Consider the following 17704-nt stretch of genomic DNA (forward strand, 5'->3'; position numbering starts at 1 on the left):
CTTCGTTCTCGTTGTATGATTGCACTTGTGTCGAGCTCCTTAAAAGCATAATGGGAGTCTCGCTTAGAAAAGACTCCCATTTTTTTTTTTCTCGCTCTGGAAAGTCAGGCGGGGAGAGAGGGGGGAGTGGAAGTGATGCAAGATCTCACTGTGCTCACACTAAAAGGACTTCTGATTGGAGCTGATGGGCTGTCAGCTTTAAGGGGCCTGTAAATAGACGTGGGCTATAGACCTGCTGGCTTTAATCTCAACATAGATGAGGACGTGACTGCTTCTAATGTGAATATGTAACCAAACATGTAATTTATATCCATCAACTTCATGAGCTCCAACCTTACAGTGTAGTCTCTGTTGATGATCAAAAGAGGGCATCAGGAACACTCGCGCTTCTCTGAATGAATTTACTCATGTTGGAACATTGTGTTTACTTTTAATGGCAGAATATTTCCACACAGTAGTCTGAAGTAGCATCAGACTATTTTATTTTGTATCTTGCAGTCTTTTTCTTTTTTTTTTAATAAACTTGCATAATATTGTTCCTTTTAGTGACTTTGATTTATAGTAAATTGAGGTGGATGTGTGCAGAGTTGCTGAAGTAGCTCGGTTTCTTATCTTGGGTTTGTGTCTTTATGAAAACAGGCACAGAGTTCAAAGCAATATGTTTCATATAATATCAAAACCGCAGTATAAAGAAGGGAAGACACTTAAAATATAATTTCCATTTTTATTAAAACCATACAAACATTTGTAGTCAGTTATAAAAGAGCAAAGTGGCTCTTCTGGCGGAGGGGCAGCGCTGGGCACTTGAAGCTCCGCTCTGAGCCAGATCTGCCTGGCCTCTGCCCAGGGCCTGGGAATCCCTGCTATCAAAGTCAGTTCTGTATTGGCCCAGGATATCCCCTGCCCTAGTTCCTCTGCTAAAACTACAGCATGAGTAATGTATTTACATAATATATATATATATATATAAAAGCACAATAAATGTGAAAAAAACAACGGAAAAAAAAAAGAAAAGTAGAATGCATTTCGCAAATCTCAACTTTTCTGATATCCAGACTTTTCTTATATAAATGTTCTGTGATTTTTCTCTTTTTTTCAGACCCCACAAGACACTTTACATGTTTACTTTTTATTCTTTTCATAATTCACAATGGAAGATTGGCAGTGATCTCTTTCTTTTCTGACAGGCAGATACATATAAGGCACATACCTCTGAAATTTCCTTCTTTCAAAGGGAAATGATTTCTACTTCTTTGAAAAAATGAAGAAAACAAACACACACAACAAAACCAAAGAAAGTAAACACCATCAATGCACAGCTACAAAAATGACCAAAAAAGTACCAAAAAACAATAAAACAGTTTGTACCTCACTGCTTTGATGCAGAGTAAAAGGTAAACTACTCGATATTCTGTGTGCAGTCACACAAGACTGCAAGGCAATACTAACACTGTTGACAAAGTCACTGCAATACTTAATGGCAGTACACATTCTGAATTTAAGAGCTTTGGAGAGAACGATACGCATGATTTCCTATAAAACAAAACACGTCACTGTACAGCACTTTTCATTGGGAGCGGAAAACGCTGTGTGCTGTGGACCGCCATCAGTTATTAAGACAATTCAAAACCATAGAAAGTACTCAAATCAATCCATGTAAGCATCTTTCGTTTTTTGTTATTTCTTTTGTTTTTCTTTAAAAAAAAAAGCACCAAATCAAGGAGAGAAAGTCCATTTACACATCAGCTTCGAACAACCGTGCAATCCAACGTCAACAAAACAAACAGAATATAAAAACAGTTATATACACTTGTGAGTACCTTACCAGACTAACAAAATCAAGCCATTTAGATATTAAGTAGACAACAATCTACGGCGTCTTGAAGACTCGGATGTGTGGCCCGCGTTTTGGACTCGATACCGTGTCGAGGAAAAACACCACTTGGCAAAACTTGGTAGAAGCACTGAAACATTTACAGCTTCGCAAAAGGAACGTACAAACAAAAACGTAACAACAAATGTAAATATACCACTTGTTAAAACCTATGATATATAAAGTTGCTTTCGGGGCCTGTTGAATTCATGACCCGTGTCTCACTTCCTATGATGACAATGGATTCATCTGCTTTGTACCAGTGGGAGCGGTGCACGACTGATACGTGGGCACGTGGGCTAGTCTATGCACTCGTATAGACAGTGTTAAATGTTTCACTTGAGTACATGCATTTATTTTATTTTATTTTTTACCGACAGGGCGTACAGCAAAAACAGTAACAATACACAGAATACTGATTCAAGGGCGTGAGCTTTTGCTCACCATCACGTAGTTTTACAAAGAGAAGGGCTTCCAAAAATAGCCTTCATTCCAGAAACGAAATATAACTATTTATTTATACACAATTTTTGACACATCCCGTTTCTTTGTAGGATGACATTTTTACAAAATAAAAAAGCAAGGGCTTGGCAACTGCCTGTTTCAGAACACTTCTAAGTACATAAAGTTCTCATAATTACCGCTTTTAACTTTGTCTTCACATACACCAGAGTTTTTCCTCTTCCTTTTCCTTTATTTTTCTACGGGAGGAGAAAGCAGAGAGAAAGAGAGCAGCTACTGTATTATAGCCAAGAACTTGCTCTCCTCAGCAAGGGTGGTGAGGAGAGAGCTCATATCTCCGATGGCCATGTTGTTTAGGCCAGGGACCACACTGTGGAAGGCAGCAGACGCCCGAGGGGTGGTGAGGCGTGAGGAGGTCCTGGACAGACCCTGGAAGACGGAGGGACTCAACGCTCCTGAGACCAAGCTGCCCTGGTCATAGCCATCCTCCAGCATGGCACCGAAGTCCAGACTTACCCCTTCATCTAAAACACCGGGAACACTACCGTCCACTGTGCTGGTCACCTGATCTGCACCAGGGGAGAGAAGAGCAACCGAAACCCCGTTGCCGCTTCCACCACCTTGTCCCTCAGATGCAGCTATGGAGTCCAACAAGCACTGATCTTCCAGAACATGGAATGTGGAGGTCTTATGATCTGCTGGTTCGTAAGAGGGGCAGTCAACAAAGCCCTGCTCTAAGTATCCATGATCCTGGGACTCCAGCTTCAGCCCAGAAACTTGATTCGCAAGGGAGCAGCTCTCGCCACTCCTCTGCAGTTGTGCTTGTTGAGTGACGCAAGATTCGTTTTCATTGGTGCTCCCGGGACTGAGGTATTGCTGGGTTCTGCCCAAGTTCCTGTTGATTGGTGGATGAGGAACATGTACCGGGCGATTGTGATGAAGAGCAGACCCCTGGGAGAGGCTGGGGAGGTAATCCATGGAGGCTCTGCTAAGGATTAGGTTGTTTCCTACCTGGCAAGAGCTGCTGTTGTGCTTCTGATGGAAGTGGCTCTGTTTTTGAAATCCGTTGGAGGCCTGCTCTCTGAAGCCCTGGGGAAAAGGTCCATTGCTGATCTGTGTAAAATTAGACCTATTAAAGTTGTTTGTAGAGTTTTGACCAGTACCTCTCATTTCCAAGCAGGAGTTAGGTGATGTCTCTAGCTTCACTCCAGGGTTTACGCAGCAAGCACTTTGAGACTGATTAGCTTGGGCGCAACTGTTCTGGAAATCAACGGGTACTTGCTGCTGAATAACCATGTTTCCAAACCTGCCAAAAGGTGCAGACACAGGCCCGTGTTCTGTGCTAGGCCACCTTCTACACTGCGAATGGTGGTTTTGATCCCTTGGAGGACACTTGTCAGCACTCCCAGAGCTCACTTCATTCCATTGGATGGGAAGTTTACTGGGGCTCTTCTTCTCTCGTAACTGTTGCTGCTGCTGCTGAAGACTATGGGACCCAGGGAAGGCCGTATTTGACCCCGGAGTTTGGATCTGGTCTATCTCCTCTATAGATAGGTGGGAGGTGTCCCTTTGGCTAGAAGCTATTTGGTCCTCATTGTGCATGTGGGAGCCATTGTCCAACTGAACTTGGGAGTGGAGATACTGCACCAGATCATCTGGTAATATATCCTCATCCCCAAGCAACAGCTCAGCCTCCCCATTGTCCTCCATTGCCAGAGCTTCTAAGGCCGCTTGTTCCGCAATGCTAGGGGTGTATGGCGAGTGCTGCAGGCCTCTGTGCAGGTTGCCTTCTGAGCGCGTGTAGTTCTGTAGGTTCAAATTTCGATACTCAGGCGTACAGTGCAGAGCAAGAGGCGGAAGAGGGTGGAGGTTATTAAGGCTGCTGAAGCGCTGCACCGGAGGGAAACTACAAGTTTCAGGAGCCTGCGTCCGCACTGGGTCGCTAGCCCTCCGGTTTCCACTCAGTGGTCCCTCACCAGGGTAGAAGACCCTCCTCCTGTTACCTGCATGTCCCGTGTAGCCATTGCTGTACCCACTGGTGGCGTCACTGCAGCGAGGTGGCCTGACTAGAGGTGGCAAACAGTGGTTGCTACCACCCTCATCCATCATGGCCATGCGGGTCTTCAAGCTCATGCGCTCCATGTTGGGTAGAGGCGTAGGAGGCGGGCCACCTGTTGCTGCTGCATACTTGGCTTTAAGGTGATAGTGCTGGGCTGGGGTTAAATTGAGCATCCCTCGTGATCCCCCTCCTCCTCCCCCAATGCCTACTACTCCCCCACCTCCACAGCCCCCAACTGAGAACACCCCTCCACCCCCTCCTCCCACCCCACCTCCATACTGGCTAGCTTCACTGGACCGACGGGAGGCATCGGTGGAGATGGGGTCGTAAGAGTCGGTGGAACTGAGGTTGTGGTGGCGGCGGTGGTGGGCGGCTGCTGCCGTGCCCTCGCTCTGGGAAGCCTGGCTAGAGCGACGGCTGGAGAAGCAGGGGGAGATGCCGGAGGAGCGCCGGCTGCTGCTCAGGTAGGCTGAACTGGTGGCGCTGCCGCTGCTGTCACGCCGGTCTCTGAGCAAGTTGAGCACTGTTAGCTCTGTGCTGCCCAGCTCAGCATGAGCAGGTGGCTGAGGGGCAGACACCCCCCACTGCCTGCCCAGACAGGTTCCTGGGGAGACACGCAGACAAAGAGATGGGAATGAGAAAAGTTTGGACACGATAAAGAGAAACGAGGGGAGGGGGGGGGAAAGTGTGGTGAAAACGGGATATTAGTCAAAGATGATGAGAAGAAGCCAAATAAGTTAAGTGTAAGTGTGGAGAGATCTTTCAAACAGATGTTACCACAGACAACTGGCAGCAGTTGGGCCATGAAACATCACATTACATGCTATTCTCTCTGATATGATATACAGCTTGATATGGTCTTGATACCATTTTCCAGCAGAACAGTAAATTTTAAGCATTTGTTTTGCCTGAATCCTTCAGCCAGAAGATGAAATTCAGGATAATTTATCTCTGTGATTTGTGTGCACGGTCATGGTGAGGTGTGAATTCTGTTTACAGGTGCTTTTTAACTACCATGTCTTTAAACCATTCCATTATAAGAGGGTTTTTTTAATCTTCACAATCCCATGTGAGCTTCAAATAAAATGGACAAAATGACATTTAAAAATGTAAAAGTTTCCCTTACCCTTCCCCAACATGTTGGGTACTGCAGAAGCTTTGGGGGGCGGTGTAGGGGACAGGGGCCCCAGCCTGGGCAGCGCTCCATTCACCTGCTTCAGCCTCTCCATCTTGATGTGCTCCATCCATCGCAGAGGGCGGCCGATACTTCGCCTCGCCTGGAGGGTCAGCATGGCCGCGGTAGCTGTGGAGACAGTGGAGTCCATGATGGGGGCTGGCTCACCCTCACACTCCTCCTCTACTTCCTCTTTGTTTTCCTCTTTCTCTTCGTCCTCCTCCAGCCCCTCCCCTGGCGAGCGTCCGGCGCTCACAGCAAGCTGGACTCCACTGCTGGGATAGGTGCTGATGGGGGACTGGTCACTGCTGCATGTAGACTGACCGCCAGGGCTTGGCTGAGACGTCTGATGCACGCCAGGAAAGAAAGAGAAGAATAAGAATAGGAGAAGAGAAGTGAGAAAAAAAAATCAATATATTAGTTAAATAGTTAGAAACAATGACTCCAGGTTACACAGGTGAAGATATAAAGCGTTACAAATGATAACAAATGAGCATGCACTCTAAAATGTTGGACAATGATCATTATTCATGAAAACGAACCATTATAAAACACAACTGCAGTCGTGTGTGTGTGTGTGTAATGATTGTGTGAAAGTTACTTTTAATCTTTTGGGGGAAAAAAACTTTAGTTTATTTAAGTCTATAGAAAGTTGGACCTTAAGTCATACAACCTAAAAACCTTCAGTGTATAAAAGCTCCACTGTCTATAGTACTGTGCAAAAGTCTTTTGCCCCAACAAGTTGATTCGTAAAAAGTTATTAGGCAAAAACTTATATCAGCATATCTCAGCATGGTGTGCAGGATAAAAGAAAATGTGCCAGTTCTAAAAAACAGTACACGAAAGTATACAGAAAAGTACCATCAGATTTTCTTTGACCATGCAATAACATCTGGAAAGCATCTGCTTGGTAACTGTTTCATTGTTCCGCATGCCAGTGACTGAAAAACACACTGCCAATGCAGCATGTTGTAAGTGAATGGGACAAAAGGAAACCAACATTCAAAGACGAGCCTCGAATGCTCTTCAAGAAGTCTGGAAAATTACCCGAGAGAGTTCAGGTTGTGTTGAAGAATATCTGTGGTCTGTTTTTGCCCAGTATACTGTATTTCCATGTTTACATGCACCTATTTTCACTTCCATAGAAAAATATAAAAAAATTAGAGGAAACTTAAGACTTTTGTATATATTAGCCGATAGTTGTACAGATGCAAAATGTTAGACGTATATTGAAAACAGAACATCACCGAGTCATTGTTTATTTTCTGTTCAGAAATCTATTAGAATACTTGTGACCACATCTACTGGACCCTAACACGGTCTGCTCAGCTGTGGTGCTGCATGAGAAGCAGACGAGTATTGTACACATGGAACAGAAATCACCACCATCACATAGTCTGTGGATCACCAAGCATCTTTTTTGTAACAGAGGTCGAATCAAAAACTCCTCTCATGTGACCACATCTGGATAAAATAGTCAAATATCTTTTTGAGCTACTGTTTTTTGATTTTATTTAATGGAATGTTACAGATTACATTGCAGATGGGAATAATGAGATCCTTTTTTTTGGCATCAAGTTGAAATAGTGTTTAGTGCTTTTGATCCTGTTTACTAGTGATTAAGTTTGGCTGCACAGTGCAGCCCTGAGCAGTATCAAGCTTACTTTCAGTGCCCTTGCAGTTCTCCCCAAAGGCATGCTCTCAGCTTATAGTAACACAATGCCTTTGGTCAATATCAAAGTGTTGTACAATGCAATAAGAACAACAGTCTTTTTATGAATTTAAGGAATGAGAGAAACCAGGAATGGGAACCCATCTGGCATGTTTTAAAGTCAACATGTGGAGCAGTTGTGACAGGATGTTAAACGTTTGATGGGAAATAGGACGATGAGCAAAGAACATGAGAATATTTTACAAATAAAATATAAAGTGATACCTATCTCACCTGATTACCCACTGTCCTTAGAAAGGCAAGGAGAGAAATGCCGAAGCATTGGATAGAAGGAAACATGTACTCATTAGAAGATTATGGTGTTAAACGTGCATGGCCCCTATTAAATGCTACATCAAACCTAAATACTAGGCATTCATTCACTAAGTTTAAGTAAATAGTAGTCAGAATGTTAGAAAGTTAAAGTGCAGGAATCAAAATGAAGTTAAACACATGCGAGTCGGCAAGAAGGATACAAAAGCTGAAGTCTTACCATGGGCTTCTCTGTCTTGACAGACTTGACCTGCAGACAATCGTCCTGTTTTGAGGTAGAGTGGTTGTACTCCCTTTGGTCCGTATACCCGCCCAGCGGAAGTTGCCCTGGCGAGCGACCCTGGCCGTTCCCCCCAGGCTCCCGGGGCTGGGGCGGCGGGCGCGGGTAATCGCCCCGCTGTTTCTTGGTAATGTGCGCCTCCGGCCCGTGTACCGTCTTAACATGCTTCCGTAAGGAGCTTGGATCTGTGTAGCGTTTTGTGCATCCCGGGATTTTACACACATACGGTTTCTAAGAGAGAGACGAGAGACTAACATTGAGTTTGTTTGTTTTTCTTTGTTTTTTTGGCATGTTGAATGTGTGAAAGAACCTGTTGGCACCTCATTTGAGTGTGTTCGATTCTGATGTTTCGCCCGGTCTGATGCATTGGAGAAAGCCTTGTTGCAGCCTTCGTGTTCACACACGTACGGTTTCTCTCCGGTGTGGGAGCGTAAGTGAGTCTTCAGGTTTTCCAGACGAGAGTAGGCCTTGGTGCAGCCTTCAAACTGAGGAGACGAAGACAGTTTCACTCACACATCACATTCTTTTACCACAAACGTCGCAATAATGTGACATCAGCTGAGTCTATCTGAGCGTCCCTTACTGTGCACTTGTGTGGTTTTTCCCCAGTATGCCTGCGCATGTGGACCACCAGCATGTACTGTGCCTTGAAGGGCTTCTGCTCTCGAGAGCATTCCTCCCACCGGCACACAAACTCCTTCTTCTCTCCGTGGATGTGGTCATTGTTGATGTGCTGCAAAAGAAGATGAGAACGGGACCGCTCTCGTGAGAAGTGGAACGTCACTTTGCGTCGAGCGTATTTGTTTTTCAGCTTGAGCAATTTTTTTCCCCTCTGCAACACATAGAGGGAAATATAATATTTCCTTTGGCAAATCTCCATTTAATTCCTTCAGTCTCCTTCCTCTACAGTCTTTCTCTTTTTCACAGTGTATTGAAATCTGCATAAAAGCAGGCAAAGAAAAGGCAGACGTGTGAGTCTCGGTGTCCGATCTGAACGGGATTTTCAAATAAAACCCTGTCACTTCGCATCACACTGGGCTCGCGCCCCTCCATGACAAGTGCTGACAGTTGTGCTGCCGTGGCAACTTCCAATCTGAGGCTTAGGAAGACGGGGGAGGTGGGAGCGAGGTGAGGGGATAGGGAAAGAAATCAAAAGTTCAGTCGAGGTGTTTGAAATGCGAGGGCTTTACAACTCCAGCCAAGCATTATATCTGCAAGTACCACCTTTCCCTTGCTCCATCCCCTTCTCTCTTCCCTTTTACTCCATTTTTTTTTCTTTTTCCTCACAAACTGTCTTCTAAAATGGGATAAGTGGCCTAAGTTACAGAGGAATGAAAGAGAAAAGGGGAGGAGGGGGGGATGTGAAGATGTAGACGCTCTGGGGAAGAAGTCAACATCTGGCTCTCTTTCAGAGACAACAGTGTGTGGTGGCCTCTGAAGTGTCTATCCGAGAGCAATTTAAACCCACAGAGACAGACAATATCCTGACTGAAAGAAACCAGCATTATTACATTCCTGAGCAGCAGAGAGGACTCTTTATACCTTTAGGGTGAACGAGGAGGGACAGAGGAAGGGAGATGAATACATACTTGACTTTGAACGCTCTTAAATCTCTGGGAAATCCAAGATTGTCGAGCTATAAAACATGCAGGACCAAAGCAGATAAAGTACCCAGGGTCATTTACCCTCCAGGCATGAAGCTGCCCTGACAATGTCATCTTTGTACCTTCTCAGTTCCTCGCTCACTGGCTAGATCATGACCCCAAGCGCAAGCATGACCATGACATCAAAGAGACGCCGCGCTTCTTAAAATCATTCTTTTATTCTGACCCCAAGCCTTTCCCTTCCCAGCAATACTAAAGGATGAGTACCAACAAATGAGTGAAAACAGTAACAGCAGAGCGCAAAAGCAAAGAGTAAAATTGACACTAATATATCGGCAAGGAACCGCCATTATTCTCACTTGACAGTTTTTAATTTTAAAGTGACAAAACAAGACTAATTCCAGGGGAAATGATTGGAGCCTGATTGACCATGGACGTTAGCGAAGTTTCCCCAAGATTGATCTTCTCCCCCACCTTGGTCCGAGCTTCGGAAAAACCTGACTCGTCTTCTCTTTTTCTTCCTCTCCGTGAGGGAACCCCGGTGGCAAGCGATCGGTCTGTTGTGACCAGCGTTCAATATCAGCCGGCTGAGAGCGATGAGGAGAAGGGCCGCGGCGCTGGATCATGCCGGTGGCTGGCACGGCGCAGTGCGCGCTCGCACACACGGATGGATACGCAGTCACACTCTGTTTGTACAAAACGAAGGAGGTCGTTGACGGGCGTGATGCATGAGCCTCCGTGCTGACAAAAAGGGGGACAGGCAGCACGGGGGAGAAGGGCCGCCGAGAAACCTAATGGCAAGATCTAATGGCAATTCTTATTGAATCAATAATCTCCATGCTGAGCAGACAGGTCCCGTTGGCCGGCTAAATCGACAAACAGGTGCTGATAGCGCCGGCGCGGCAGGTTATTCATCTTCCCCCTGCCAGCTTATCGGCCAACAACTGTAAAAACGCCACCAAGATGGATTTAGGAGGGAGTCGCACAACGGGGAACGCAAGGGACACGGACACAGGGGACAGTGAAGCCGTCTGTGACATATGAGGTGCACGCGCACACACACAGAGGTGCAGGCACTGTTTTCCTGGTCCATATCCTTGTTTGGTTCAAACAACTGTTTAAAATAAACATAAATAACCCGAAAATACACAATTGCTTTACACTCCAATTCATGTAAACAAAATATATAAAATAACTAATATATATATATAAAATAAAATAAATTAAAAAAGCATGATTTGTTTCCATAAAATACTCAAATGCTCACGTCTTATATGCATTACTAAAACACAGGATCAAGCCACTCTCTCTTTTTTTTTTTCTTTCATTTTTTGCCGTTCCCCACTTCAGTATCCATCTCCATGTCTCCTTATCAAACCCTCTCTGGGACATAGCCTCCACGCATTAGAATGCAAGCGTGCATGAAAAGAGGGCCTGTTTACAAGGCAATTTCACTAAGCTGTGGGACCCGCAACACCGTTTAGCTTTATCAAGCGCCGCCTAATAAATCATATGTTCCTTTGTGATGTCAGTTGGTGAAGTGCATTGTGTAAAGAGAGAGAGAGAGGGGGGGGGAGCGAGAACGAAAAAGGCAAAGAAGGGAGGGAAGGAGGGAGGAAGTAAATGGGAAGTGAGGGGGGGTGGGAATGAGTGAGTGAAGGAAGGAAGGGAAGAGAGTAAGTGAGGGAGCCAGAATTGGCATGTGTAATTCAGCACACTCTTTTCATCTTAGAGTATGATACTCTAGACAGATAAGGGGCCTAATCCTTCTCCTGATCAAAAAAAATCTGCATTTTACCAATTAAAGGCCTGCGCCAGCAGGCGGGAGAGGGTGTGTGGGGGACTGCCTTCAGACTGCGCCTGCGTTTATCTCCCTTTAACACTGGGGAGGCGCGCAGCAGTCACCTCAGCGAGGGTGCACACCGGCTGAGCAAAGGCAGCTCCCCATCTAAGAACAAGGACATCACAGCGCCACCTATGAAGCTGACCTGGAACATAACAGTAGGCTCTGGAGGATGCAAAAGGCTTTATTAGCTCAAAAAAAAAAAATCGCATGCATTCAGACCACCAACCTCTTCAGACACCCCAGTTTAAAGTCTGTCATATCTTCCAAAACAAGCCTGCTATTTGTGCCTGCCTGCAATACTGAGAGAGAAATAATTCAGAAGCCACAATTGGTTTAAGTACTGATATCCAGCATCACCTATTTTTTTCACGTAATTCTAAAATAAACAGGCTTTGAATAGGGAAAAAAGCTGAAGGGTAAAAAAATTAATCATCGAGTAAAACTGCATTATATGCAAGTACCTTAAAGCCACTTTTTTCAAAACCTTTTCAGTGTTAAATAGCGGCAACAAGGTAGAGTTTGATTTTAGACTTCTCATTGGTGAAGGATCGGTGATAGATCAATGAAAAAATAAAAGATTGTTCAGCAAGGCCATATTAGGGAATTTTGGGAGTGTGGGGTTCACATCTCCGGCGACAAACCCCAGCGAAAAAAGCCTACTTCAAGAGAGACATTAAAGAAGCCACCAGGCCTTATCTTTAAAAGTATTCCCTCTGAGGGGGAAAGAGGGGAGGCAGAGAAAATGAAAGAGAAAATGAGAGAGGGAGAGGTTTGTGTCACCCCCACCCTCAAAAAAAAAAAAATGGGGAAGCAAAAGAATGTGTAGCTGAGGGGAGAGTGAGATGGGAGAGGTACAAAAGAGTTGAAATGTAATAAATGAAATAAATACAGCAAACGAAAATTGACGCCCGCCTCGCTTTTGCTGACTGGGTAGGCCAGATAAGTGAGCCAAATTGCACAGATCTGATGTTTATCTTATCGGCGGCACCGAGAGCGCTTAAACGCAGATGATAAAGGAACGCCGTGGCGTGTCATGGTGAAAGCCCGTTTGAGAGTGTAAAAATATGCATCAAGAGCACGGCAGGAGTGCTTTTGAACAAGGTGGAGAGCAATGAGGGTGGTGCAAAGGCTTAATTCTAAAATTAGGCCAACCACAAAGAAAAAGGAGGGAGGGGGGATTGGAATGAGTGAAGCCGCCAGTTTTAAAACTTAAAAGGCGTTTACGGTATGACAGCGACTCTTAACACAGCGGCCGGATGTGGCTGTAGAAAGTTTGTGTTGGTTGAAAGAGTTACAACCAAGGAGAAAAAGGCTTTTTTCCCCCTCATCATGTTTTTTTTCCCCAAAGCCATTTCAGAAGACAAGTACAGGGGGAAGGGACGCTCCATTGTTTAGTTATATGAATCCCCCCCCCCCCCCTCCTCCACCCCCAGCCCCCAAACCCCTCCCCAATGTGTGAGAAGAGCCACTGTGGTCCAAATACTGTACTTATCCTATTACTGAGGGGGGTGGGGGTGCGGAGAGATAAGAGCATTTTCCCGTCCGCTCTGCTGAATTAGAGGGCAGGGATTCTGTAGGCGAAGACTTTTATTGGCATCTCTCAGCATATCTGCATGTGCATAGAAAATGAGAAATAAAACGTAATATCAAAAAGTCAAACGCTGGAGAGGCGGATGGAAAAATGGAAAACTAATAAGGATTTTGTTAGCGTGTGTCTACACGGCGATCTGATAATAAGAGCGGTTTGGCGGGGTTAGGCCGGATAGTATATGTGGAGGAATGAGAGGACACGGCTTTGTTCGAGTGGCCACCTGGTGTGACTAAAGAAGGTGGGTGGATGTGGGCAAGGTTTTCTAATAATCGGCCATTCTCACCTCCTTTCCCACCACCTCCGCTCGGCCCCCGCCCCCTGAAACACGGGGCAAGAAGTTGTCAAGATCCTCAACCTTTGAGCTGAGCCCTTCAAACACGGGAGGCAGCCCATTCCGTGCTGAGGATATCAATTATAGATAGGGGTTACCACCGCGGCTGAGGATTGCAATGTCAAGACGGCAAGTAGACAGCTGTGGAGAGCTGAGGATCTTTCTATCAGATGTGTGTCTCGTGCGCACACGCACACCGTCCCCTTCTATTGTTGTAATTTCATCGCTCGCTCTGAACTTCTGCTTCCTCGACTTAGCTGATGGCCGAGCTGTTCACGGGCCAAAGCTAATGGTGCCAGTGTGAGCAGCCATGGCGGGGGTGACACAGCCGTGATGTCATTAATATTTAGCTTTACAGCGAACCCTCGGGCACAAGACGATGAGAGCCATCCATCTCCCGGGCTGTGTGAGAGTTCAGATAACAGACCGGAGGGCTGGGTGGGGGGGTTCGGCCAAGTCAGTGTAATACACAAAGCTCACTCTGGAAGGCTTAACCCTCCAAATCAGTTTGCACCGTTCAGCTGTGTGATGTGCTTTTCAGCTTCTGAGCCCATTACCACCGTCCACGGATCTCCAAAAGCATTATCCAGCGGCAGCAACAGCCGATGCCCGCAGCTCCGACCCTGCTGCAGCTGCTGCTGGTGTTCAAACACGCAGGCAGAAGTTGTTGGCTGATAGCAGGCGTTGTCCAAAATAGCACAGCTTCTGTAGATTGTGCTAGGACGTACTGAGCTTGAGAAAAGGGAAAGCAAAAACCTCTCACAGCATAGAAAACAAAAAAAGCAGACTGGTGGTGGTAGCTCTGCTGCGTCTTACAGATGCAAACACCCTGTTGTGTCTCGCTGTTTGTTACCTGCAAGACAAGCTGCTCCTGTCAGAGAAGTGCAGAAACTTCTCTCCCAATAGTAAGCCATGAATGACACCTGAGTGCAATAGCAGCCATTTGCTTAACAGCAGCAAGAAAAAAAAAGCGGTCCAAGTCACTGAAAGCAAATATTCTGAGCACAGTTTAGTGACATTATGTGTAATTAATAGAACTGCAAATATTTGCGTATGGATTTCTGTACAGACAGGATACAAAGAGGGATTTTCACCCATTACAAACATACTCCCGTGCTGCTGGAGGAGGATGGCCTGGTCGAATGCTGATGGGTTAAAATAAAAATCCAAAAACGAAGCATGAAATGTACAGACAGTGGCGGCAATGGTCACTTTTCACAGCCTGTGTTATAAAATCGCTCTTCTCTGCCACTGGCTGACGGACCAACAACAGTCTATGCAAGTCCAAGGCTGCAGGTGGATGGGCAGTTTCAAATGACAATGAAATTTTCTCCAGTGAGGCCACAACATTGACATATGAACACTTTTTTAGTTGATATGACGAAATACTAAACATTTTTGGGACTAAGTTGCTTAGTTGCGTGTCCAGGAGTTATGTGCAATCCAAGCAGCAACTTCCAGGCCTGCAGTTTCTTGAATGGCCACTAGAGGTGGGCCCCAAATATGAATACCTATACAAAAGTCTGTGAGTGACATTGTAGCATTTATTTCTGTTACTAAATACTAATTATCAGGTATCTTTGTGCGTGTGATGCATCCCAAAAACACAAACAGCTTTCCACGTTTGGTTAAAATGCTAAGCTGATTTTTTCCTGAACTCATGACCCTGTTGTTGTGACTCAAACTGACAGTATGAGCACAGTGAGACTGCAACGAAAAATTGTTTTCATATTAGGTCATTTATAGTTATTTTGTTGAACACTTCTTGTGATTTTTAGTGGGTTTTAAAATCTACTCACTTGTACTAGCTGCTCCTGCGTGTCAAACTCACGGCAGCAGTTTTCCCAGTGGCAGTTTGTCTCGTAAACTACCTCTGGCTCCTGTTTGCTCTCATCCTTGTCCCCTTCCTCCTTCACCAAAGTCATACCGTCGGGATTGTCCTGAGGAAAACAAGTTTTAGCACAACAATCAGTATCACCGGCACAACATGCTGAGATAAAAGTTAGAAAGCAAAAGTAACCGTTTCCTCTTCCTGACATCCGTCCATGTAAACCTGTCACAAAAGCCATTTTTCACATGAAAGGCACAGCCTTGAAGGTTATTGGTTAGTGGTGTAGCACAGCTGACCTCACCTGGCTCCCTGGGAGAAAAGAGTACAGGGCGGAAATGTAGCGCTGAAAGCCCCTCTCTGTTTTGGTGGTTTTTATACGACAAGACTGGGGTGAGTATTTGAGGAATCTAACCCCCTCTTCCTTCCCTAGGCTGCTCTATTAGCCCAGACATATTTCACTGTCACAGCTAGATGCCGGAGTAGAGCAGGGAGTTGGAGACGGCTTTAGAGGAGAGCCCGGGCTTCCACTGCACACCTCAGGCTCTTTCTTCTGCCTGAGAATCGACCCCCGTAAGATTTTTCCTCCAGATGCAGACACTTACTCTTATCACACTTCTCTTTCTTTACCCCAGCCATTTAAATTCAGATTAAACCAAAGCAAAAACAATTTCCTACCAGTGTCCCGAAGATCAATGAATAGTTTTGCTTCGGAAACTGAAACTGATTAGAGGGGGGGAAAAAAGGGAAAATCAGCCAGATGCAGGTAAATAAACACTAAACTGTGGCTGTTAGACTTGCCTATTGTTGTAGCCATGTTGGCAGGTGACCAGCAGCTATATGGGCTTGTTATTCTAGGGGGGGGGTGTCTAAAAATAAAATCAAGCTGGTGGGATTTTGCAGTAATTTGCTTCCTTTTTTCCCCAGAATGTGTTAAGTTCTCATATAAGTGAAAAATACCTATTGAGTCGGTAAATGAAAGCTAATTTTGATGTTTGCAGTTAGTGCGGGTGACTCCCACCTGTATGCTCACCACGCCCGGGCTCGGCAATTCTTCCTCTGGTTTCATTTTGGAACGTTTGTGGTGCATCGGGTCTCCTGTGCTGCTCACAGCGGATTCACTCGTTGGTTTGGCCTGTGAAGAAATATTTGAATATTTACATGATTACATTATTAGATTGTATTTCTTTGAGCCTAAAGTGTCACTGTCTCAACTATAAAGACTATACTGTACAAAAATCTGATCAGACTTTTTTAAACTGGTCACGAGCAGTAGCTCTCCAGACTTTCTGAAGGTCTCTCAAAGCCTTTCTTTGGACATTGGCTGCTTTTTCACTGATTTTCAGTCCAGTCCTTGTGCCTGACCATTTTCAGTGTTTTTTTTTTTCTTTGTTTAGCCACTAAGTGCCAAACTAAAAGAATGAGCCACTGTTGTGTCTACACATTACAGACAGCTTAGCAAAGACACATGAAGCCTCAAGAGAAATGAGGAATCGTGGCTTTCTAGAAGTCAGTCTTGAAGTCTTGAGGAAGTAAAACGGGGGGGAGAGGAGGGGGGAGGCTGAGGTTTGTCATATTACACAACAACTGGACTGAAAATCAGTACAAACAGGTTTTATGTAATTTTTTTGTTCAAATCATTGCTATTATGTATGGAAGAGATTTAACAAATGGTCCAGTATCTACAGCCATCTGTAAAACACAGTGGCAGCTCTGTCTGTATTTCAATCAGTGGTGTTAGGGAGCAGGAATTATGCCTGTCAGTATGACAATAATGCTAAACACACTGAGAGTGCAGTGAAGCATACCTGAATAGAAAAACACCTGGCGAAACACTATCAGTCATGGTTTGGCCTCCCCAGAGCCCAAACCTCAACATTACTGTGAAATTATCTCATCAGAGAACAGAACAAGAGGCATCCACCATCCAAAGAAGAGCCTTGAATTACTTTCCAGAAGCCTGAAGAACTACTCCTGAAGACTACTTAAAGAAATCACAAAAAGCTGCCTAAGAGAGTGTGCTGAAGGGTAAAAGCTCATTAGAATTGTATAAATCGTGTTCTTGCCTGGGAATACTCTATTTCCATGTGTGTTTGCATATATATTTAGTTAAATATTGCACCTATTTACTATTTCTCACAGAATAGGGGGTGGAGAACTTGACGTAATTTATATATATATATATATATATATATAATATGATTATATATATATATATATATAATATATATATATATATATATATATATATTTCTTGTTTTATTCTTTATGGTATTTATTAAAAATGTATGCGATCTTATAAGTCAATCAGTCATTTACTTAATCAGCCTGAAAAAAAAAACAACCGTGGTTGAACCTTAACGATTCCTGCAAGTCCCAGACAAGAGCTTTAACCGAGCTAATGAAAAGCAATGCAATTCAGTGTATCACATTAGCTACCCTAATCATTGCAATTAAAAAAAAACACATGAACCAATTCAACCAATGAATGACCTGACTTTGGCCCTGGTTTAAATATGCCCTAGAGGGAATTCTTGTTACATATCAAGCTAGAAGAAATAAAAGAATTAACAAAGAGTTTTTAAACTTGTGGTGTAAAAAACAGGCAAGTTCTTCTTTGACTTTCTATTCCTGAAAATGTTTTTTCCCATAATTTGGAGTGTTTTACAGAA

At 44.6% G+C, this 17704-nt stretch overlaps 1 protein-coding gene across 1 annotated transcript in view; it reads right to left on the bottom strand.

The window, feature by feature from the left end:
• Positions 1-704: 704 nt before the first annotated feature.
• gli3 (GLI family zinc finger 3) overlaps positions 705-17704 on the bottom strand; it is a 96304-nt gene continuing 79304 nt past the window's right edge. The window contains exons 9-15 of the mRNA XM_005922577.2: positions 16054-16167; positions 15004-15144; positions 8416-8565; positions 8153-8317; positions 7773-8063; positions 5521-5914; positions 705-4998 (exon numbers count right to left, since the gene is read on the bottom strand). Coding sequence (XP_005922639.1) covers positions 2609-4998; positions 5521-5914; positions 7773-8063; positions 8153-8317; positions 8416-8565; positions 15004-15144; positions 16054-16167 — 3645 coding nt within the window. The 3' untranslated portion in view covers positions 705-2608. The remainder of the gene's footprint in view (positions 4999-5520; positions 5915-7772; positions 8064-8152; positions 8318-8415; positions 8566-15003; positions 15145-16053; positions 16168-17704) is intronic.

Source organism: Haplochromis burtoni, unplaced genomic scaffold, assembly GCF_018398535.1.
Source record: "Haplochromis burtoni strain Fernald_Lab_line unplaced genomic scaffold, NCSU_Asbu1 Contig_58, whole genome shotgun sequence".
Classification (NCBI taxonomy): Eukaryota; Metazoa; Chordata; class Actinopteri; order Cichliformes; family Cichlidae; genus Haplochromis; species Haplochromis burtoni.